The 8,543-nt window shown below is 32.8% G+C and overlaps 1 protein-coding gene and 1 long non-coding RNA gene across 2 annotated transcripts; one reads left to right on the top strand and one right to left on the bottom strand.

The window, feature by feature from the left end:
- Positions 1,065 to 3,821, bottom strand: LOC110270557. The gene is made up of 3 exons (XR_002360196.1): positions 3,808 to 3,821; positions 1,252 to 2,289; positions 1,065 to 1,078 (listed from the first exon to the last, which is right to left on the bottom strand). It is a non-coding gene; the product is annotated as an uncharacterized LOC110270557 (long non-coding RNA).
- On the top strand, positions 4,371 to 6,747 carry LOC107637660. The gene is made up of 2 exons (XM_016341036.2): positions 4,371 to 5,666; positions 6,518 to 6,747. The coding sequence occupies exon 1, from the start codon at positions 4,466 to 4,468 to the stop codon at positions 5,615 to 5,617; it is 1,152 nt and encodes a 383-aa protein (XP_016196522.1). The 5' UTR covers positions 4,371 to 4,465; the 3' UTR covers positions 5,618 to 5,666; positions 6,518 to 6,747.

Below are 8,543 nucleotides of genomic sequence, written 5' to 3'. Positions count from 1 at the left end.
AATCACTCATATAAAAGTATAAAACATAACAAAATAAAACATTAAAATTTACTTGATTAATAAAAATTATCATTCCTTTATTTAACAAAGAGTATTTAAAAATAAGAGTAAAGTATCGTTTTCGTCCCAGACATTTGGGATAAGTCTCAAAATTGTCCATAACGTTTAAATCGTCCTATTTAAATTCCTAACGTTTCAAAAGTGGCTCAATGTTGTTCTGCCGTTAGGGATCTGTTAGCAAAATTGACGGCGGGACAAAATTGAGACAATTTTTAAACGTTAGAGACTTAGATAAGACGAAAACGTTGGACACAAAAACTTTAATAATATTAATTTTTTACAGTACATAGTTATTCAATTATTCTTTTATTTTATTTTTAATCACATTTTTTTAAGTAAATTTATTTTTTGTTAAGAAAAAAATTAAAAAATAAATTAAATAATTATTTGTCGTAAAAAATTAAAATTATTAAAAAATATTAAAATTTATTACTATAAATAATTGGGTAAAGTATACTTTTTGTCCTTGAAGTTTGTTAAAAGTTTTAAAAATATCCTTAAATTTTATTTTGTTTCAATTTTGTTCCGAAAGTTTTCGATTTGCATCAAATATACCCCTCACGGCTAATTTTTCAAAAAATTTAAGACCAATTCAACAATAATTTTACAAGAACAATCCTCAATACAAGCAAATCAAGTATAATTTTTATACATTATTGTTAGATTAGTCTTAAATTTTTTGAAAATTTAGCCATCAAGGGTATATTTGATGCAAATAGAAAACTTTTGGGACAAAATTGAAACAAAATAAAACTTAGAAATATTTTTAAAACTTTTACCAAATTTCAAAGATAAAAAATATCAATTTTTTTAATTCATAGAGTTTTATACAATTGATCTAATATGGTATAAAATATTAATTTCATAACTGATTTTTTTATACATAATTTTTATGTAATAAATTTTTTGTTTATTTTTATTTTTTATTTAAATTAAACTGAGTGAATACTCATTCCGATTTTTGATAATTTTTTCGAAAGACTACGAGACTTCTAATTAAAAAAAAAATATTTCGATCCTTGATATTTAATTTCATGAAATTGGTTAGTCCCCCTATTAATGACATCTTTCTTGTTTATGTGACTCGTTAATCACTAATATATCATCCATTTAAATTTTATAAGTAGAAACAATTTAAAAATCACTAATATTTCTTAGTTTTACATAATAAATTTAGTCAATGTATTTAACAAAGTTTTGAAAACCAAATCGGTCATCGAACCGTTCTGGTTACTGGTTTACTGGTTTTCAGGTTCAACCGGTTCGACCATGGTTTAACTGAAAAAAACCGTTTTATAATAAAATAATAAATAAAATATACATAAACACACTAAAACTATATGATCTTATCAATTTACAAACTCAAAAATTTTTTTAAACTCTCTTAAAATATATGTTTCCAAGCACTTTTGTCATCATCATCTTCAGCTTTACATTCATCACTCAATTAAAAAATCCACAATCCTAATCCTCTATGATTTTTTTTGGAAAAATAAAATTTCATTCAAGAAGGAAACCACAGCTGTAAGTAATTGAGAATATTTGTAAGACTCAACACCAAGACATAGAACAAGTATACAGATAGAGCAGTACCAAACAATCCAATTCTCAATTCCATGAATCATAAACAAAAGGGTGTCTAAATATCCACAGAATCAATCAAATTTAGCATTAAAAAGCATCAGAAACCAAATTTTGCAGTTAAAGAATGAATTAAAAAATATTAGAAATGAGAGTGGCTTGAACCACTGTCTTCTGCGTAAGAGAAATACACTACCATCATCAACAGCACTCCCAAGACCTCAAACAACAGCATCATCTTCATGATTTCCTTGCTCTAATTCAATAACATGGGACATATGCTGTTTGTTAATTTTTTGAAAGCATCAATTTGGTTTAAAATTAAAACACAGCAACAAATAATCACCCTAAACTCTGAAATCAATAAATCTATCAACAAAAATTCAAAAATAGTATACTCATAAATTAAAAAACAGCAACAGCAGAGTAACAAACCCATTTTAGCAATAATTTCGACAACACAAAATCAATTTCTTTGATTGATTTCACATTCAGAAAATCACTAATCAGTTTCAGAACAGACACAACAGAGCAATAATAATACAATCCAATACAGTTTCGGTGTTCATCATGTTGAATCACAGTTCAGTTTCAGTAATCACTAATCAATAATCACAGTACAGTTTAGCTCCCTCCAATCAGTTGAATCTTGAATCAGTTCACAGTTTCACAATACACAGTTCAAAGAAAAATAAAACAGGGAGAGTGGGAAACAGCGAAGGCACCTTCAAGGCTTCAACAGAACATGCAACAGGGAGAGTGAGAATGAGGCGGTGGGAGACAGCGAAGGTACCTTCTCAGTTCGCGACGGCTGCTGCGGTGGCTCGACCTGTGTGAGAGTGAAGCTTTCTCACTTCTCAGTTCTCGAATGGCTCTGCGGTGGCTCGACGGCGGTGGCTCGACCCGTGTGACGGTGTGACAGTGACTGAGTCAGGCGTTGGAACTTGGAAGCAGCTCAGTGAAACCTGCTCGATGAATGAGAACTGAGAAGCACTGAAGGAGTGAAGGCTGAAGCAGAGAAGGGAAGGCAATTAGGGATCTCAGGATTTTGGATATTTAGGGATTCAGCAACTAAAAACGGCAGCGTTTTGTTGCCATCCAAAAAACCGGCCCGGTCACGGTTCGGTTCGACCGACCGGTTACCGGCCGGTTCGTCGGTTCAACTTTGATTTTTGGATTTTGCGGTTTTGATTATTAACCGATTCGTTTTTTGGTTCGGTTCACGATTCGACCGGCCAATTCGAACCGGTTTTCAGAACATTGGTATTTAAAATAACAACAAAAAAATAACAGAAAGATAATTACTTCTAAAGGACAACATGACTCCTAACAAAAAAATTTGTCAATCTTAATTAGTTCTTAACAGATAAATCAACAATTTAACATGCCATGTAGATTTATTCTATTAAAACAGAAAAAGTATTGATTAAGACTAATCAGTTTTACAAAAATTAAGATTAAAGGATGAAAATGATATTTTTTTTATTGAGGGACTAGCCATCTTTCGAAATAGCGGTGAGAGGTTGTTTAGAGTTTTTTGCCGTCACAGTTTGAACTTGTTTGAAAAGTATTTGAGTGTAAGAAAAGAATTCTATTTTTTTAAGAAAAGAATTTATCTTTATTTGAAAGTCAATTCCATGATTTGAAATGACTTTAATATACTAAGATAGTGTTTAGAAGAGAGACAGAAACTGAAAGACAAAGATTGAAAGACAAAAACTAAATTAAATTTTTGTATTATGTTTAAAATAAAGTGTACAAAACTAAATTATGACTCAATATTCTATCTGTTTTAAAATAAATATTGGACTAAAACAAATAAAATTACTTAAATACCTTTATTAATTAAACCCACCTAATTCCTCTTCTTCTTCAACATCATCAAAACCAACCCCAACTTTCAAAACAATGAAATCAACCCACACATCCTGCAATAGCAACCACAATGGAAGAAATCACTGCATGCTCTCACACTCCTCTTCATCTCTTTCGTAACCCCACAACCACAAGCCATCGCCATAACAATGCAGGACTTCAACCGTCATTGACGCCCAGCAGCCTAACAATTAGAATCCCTCTCCATTCTCTCAAAACTTTCTCCTCAACGTCCCCAAACCCTAGACCCAGGCCTCCTGGATGGCAGTTCACGAGTCACATGAGGAATACTCACAAAAACAAAAATAGAATTTCAAAAATAGGAAAGGGAAGAATTCGAAAAGGAAAGGATGGCGATTCATGAGTCACAAGAGGAATACTTACAAAAACAGAAACAGAATCTCGAAAAGAGGAGAGGAAAGAATTCGAAAAGGAAGAGAGTGTCAACTGGCAACAACGCGCAACAACGACGCTGTTAGTCGTTCTTCGAGCAGCAAAAAAGGGAAGAGAATAACAAATAAGGAAGAGATTTTCTGGGTTTGGCTAAAATCAGGAAGGTGAAAAATTGGATAAGGGTATTTTGGAAAAAATTATTTGTTAAAATATCATTCTTTGGCCCCAAATTTTTAGTGTCCTGTGTCTTTATTTTTGGAGGTATTGAAATATTAAAATTTTAAAAATGAAAACTGAAATTTTAGTACTAATTTTTGGACCAATAAAAATGATACTGATTTTTAATCTTTGAATTTCTGTCTCAGTACCTCAAAATAAATATTACCTAAAAGAATAGTTTAACGTTTAACTCATTTTTTTTATTTATTTTAAAATAAAAAAATATAATTTTTTAGTGAATTCTAATCGATAGTTCGCGGCTCTAAACTTTAAACTTTCAGTTCCAGTCTTCCAGAGGGACGAACAGGGCTAGGGTTTTCCTGATTACATCACTCTAATGTCTCGACTTCTCATTCTACCCAAACACTTTGCTTCCATCAACAATCCATGGCCATGGCTTTCTTTGAGACTCTTCTCAACCCGTTCTTCTTCTTCAAGACCCAAAGGCAACTCTTTCACTGTCTCATACCTCGTTGGAAATTGCGGGTTCTCACCAGAACGTGCAGTTTCCGTTTCCAAACGCTTTAGCTTCAAAACAAGCGAAAGGCCAGACACAGTGATTGCGTTCTTCAGGAACATTGGTTTATCCCAAACGACACTGTTCAGAGTCCTCCAGTCCATGCCACAGTTACTCGTAGCCAGTCCCGAGAGATCTTTGCAGCCAAAAATCGATTTTTTTAAGTCCAAAGGGTTTTCTACCTCTGATATATGCAAGACCATTGTTAATAACCCTTTGATCCTCATCCGAAGCGTGCAGGTTCAGATAGCTCCCGCGTTTGATTTCTTCGATGACATGTTTCCGTCTAGGGACAAGCTCATCAAAGCTGTTATGCGTAATTCCAGTATTCTCTATGACTTTAAAATATATGTAGAACCTAATATAAAGCTGCTTAGAGAAGCAGGAGTTCCTATTTCACATGTTATTAGGTTAATAGAATACTGCCCTCGCCAATTGAAGGCAAACCCTAAGAGGTTTAAGGAGGTATTGCAGGAAATTAAGGAGATGAAGTTTGATCCCTTCAAGTTTCAATTTGTTGTGGCTATTTATGTGAATGTAACCGTAGGAAAATCCTCATTGGCAAGAAGGAAAGGTATTTATAGAAAGTGGGGTTGGACCGATGGCAATATTTTTGCAGCATTTAGAAACCATCCGTGGTGTCTTGTCATCTCGGATGACAAGATTGAAGCAATGATGGATTATCTGGTGAATGGATTGGGTTATTCAGCTTCTTCTATATCTAGTAATCCCTGGGTGTTGTCCATGAGTTTGAAAAGGCGGATTATTCCGAGGGGTTCTGTTATTCTAGTTTTGCAGTCTAAGGGTCTGGGCAGGAAGCTGGGCTTGGGTACAATATTTAGGTGCAATGAAAAGATCTTCTTGGATAAGTTTATCTTCCGCCATGAGAAAGAAGCTGACGATCTATTGAAGTTGTATCAAGCTAATTTAGGAAAAGAGCAAGTCCATAAGAGAAAAGAATGTAATGATTAATGATGAAGCTGTCTTCCGTCTCACTAAGATTTTTTGGTGCACTGTTATGGTAATCACCCTCTTATGCCTCAAATATTAAGAGTCTCATCTTGGTTGCTTGTGTTTGTTGTGGCATGTTAACAAGTGCACTTCGCTTAGCATTTTTGTATTTCTTGTTTTATGAAATAGGAAAGGAGTAGAATCTGTAATGCCACATAGAGAAACCTGTGTAAATTCATTGATGCAAGAAATTCTCATGGATATAAACCTGTGTAAACCTCTAGAGTTAGACAGCTAGAATGGATGACATTGAATGCTTTTCATATTCCTTTCAGTTTTAGATCTTAGATTTTCCATTGAGAAGAATGTGACATGCATTGTATTTGATTCCTTCGATTGAGTTCTATTTCAAAAAGGGAGGTAAAAAAAAAAAAACAAAGTAACGAATGCATTCTTTCTACATTTGTCAACTACCTTTCTTTGAACAGTGACAAGATTTAACCATAAATACATGTTCACTATGGGTTTCCCCTTCATCAACAATGTGGGTTTGCTGAAAATTCTCTCTGCAAGAACTCGAGAATTCAGTTTGGTTGTGTATTACTGTTTTATCTGGTCCTTGTAGCCAACCCACTTAGTGGGAGAAGATTGTTGTTAAGTTTGGCTAGATCTCTTAAGTGTAGTATTTATTTTATTTTTTGCTTTATCTATTTCATTTCTGTTATTTGTTGTTGTTTTGTAAGAGTTGGAAGAATGAACAAGCCTAGATATATGGATAAGGCTTGCCTAATATGGGACTTTAAGTTTATATGCTTTAAGAACATACAATTAATCTCTATTGAGAACCATATCTTAACACCGTAAGAAGTTAAGAGCACCACAACTACCCCTGACTTATGTTTTCTGTTGTATCAAATGAAGGAGTTAATGATATCAGGTGAACAGAGGGTTGACTTCTCAGTAGTGAGGTGAAGATATTTTATCAACTTAGGATTATTTATGATATGTCATTTGGTTTTCTTTTCCATTTTCCTAATTGTAAGTTGCAGCTTTGTTCTTGTCACTTAAAATGCTAATTTCTAATTACTAATTTCACATTACTTAGTTTAAATCCAATAGCATTTCTATTAAAAGTAGGTTCATTCTGTTTCCATTAGTTTGAAAAGTGTTGAAAAATCTTGTTAACAAATTAGAAACACCTGTTCGAGTTCGACATACTTGCCAGGGTTCTCTCTCCTCATTCTTCATTGTATGTTAATAACATAAATTTATGCATGAGAAATAGCAAGGCACATTAGCAATTCTTGAAAAGACTGTTATGCTACAAATTTCAATATTTGATAAGCATTGAGGTTGTTTCAAGCTGAACCGAATATTCAAGGCCTCAAGGGTACTAAAAGACACACGTTCTTGATACATATCTATGAATATTTGAAGTTTTAAGTTGATGCACTTACATGGAGCTTGGAGAGAAATTACTTATTTTAGGAGCTAACTAGGAGATAAGGCCTACAATGAAAGAGTGCCTAAACTTGGAGACATGTCTAAACGGTGCAATGCATTTCCTTTCATTTTTGTTTACTTTAATGAGTAATGACTATGATACATTTGTATCTTTCTGCCCAGTTTATATTCGGTTTTACATTATAATATGGTGATGATACATGATAAGCACAAAATGAGCTATAAATGATCAATAGAAATTAGAAAATACGTTCTTCAATCTTCATACTCCACGGAAGTACAAGAAATTACACACCATATGAGGCACGATGATAGGATAAGGTAATACCATATTATGACTTTGAGTAATTATCCAGTCTTGAGGTTTTTAAAATTAGACATTTTTGTCTCTAAGATTTTAAAATAAATCTATTTATCTCCAAGATAGAGTACAAAATAGTCCTAAAGAGTTTAAAAAATCTTAAACTATTTTTCAAAAAAATAATAATTTAAATAAATAAAATCATATTTATTTTTGATCATGCAAGATATTAATTTAATTTATAGGTACTATATTCTATTATCATTCTTTAAGAATTTGGATCCTTTAAGTTTTGAATTTTAAAAGGATAAAGTGTGATTTCTTACAATTTATTTCATAGGTGGAACCAAGAGAAAACGTGCAAAGGTAAGGAATCACACTTTACCCTCGCAAGTAAAATCCAAAATTTAGAGGATGCAAATCCATTCTTTGATGATGAAGAGAATAAACTAGTGTTGTTTGAAGAGATAGAAGAACTCTCATTTAATATAAAATTTTTCACATAAACAATTAGAAATATTTGTGCAAATACTTACTAGAGTTAAGTACGATTTTGGTCCCTAAGGTATTGGCCGAAAATTTTTTTGTCCCCAACTTTTTTTTTTCCATACAAAATCGTCCCTAAGGTTTAACTTAATTTTAAAGCTATCTTTCGGATCAAAATATCCTTCTCCTTCTTCACCAAAATACCCAGTTTCTATTCTTTTTCTTCTTTCCCATCACAGCAGCATCTCTTCTTCCTTTTCTTCTTCTTCATTACAGCGCCAACAACAACAACAATAAAATCAGAAGCACAACTAATGTAATAAACATAAAAAATAGAATAAAAAAATACAAAGCTCAAAAAATTGATTTTGTTTTCTCAGATATACAAAGCTCAGAGAAATATAGTGTGCATTGCAGCTTCTTTTCTCTACTAGTAAAGCATCAGAAGATCAAAGAAATCAGAACACAAAAAATCAGAAGAACAAAACACAAAGAGATCAAAGATCAAATTAGAAGCAGAATAAATAACGAACAATAAAATCAGAATCATAAGAAATTAAAAGCAGAAGCAAAACAAATTAGAAACATAATGGGAACCCTAAGGAGGACCAGCGGCGAGAACCAGAAGCATCGGTGATAGTGGCGGAGTGCGACGGCGACGAGGCACCCCTCTTCCTCTCTCTCTCTCTCTCTCTC

Source organism: Arachis ipaensis, chromosome B04 (genome assembly GCF_000816755.2).
Source record: "Arachis ipaensis cultivar K30076 chromosome B04, Araip1.1, whole genome shotgun sequence".
NCBI lineage: Eukaryota > Viridiplantae > Streptophyta > Magnoliopsida > Fabales > Fabaceae > Arachis > Arachis ipaensis.
Note: the sequence above shows the minus strand (reverse complement) of the source record. Positions and strands in the feature narration are given on the sequence as shown.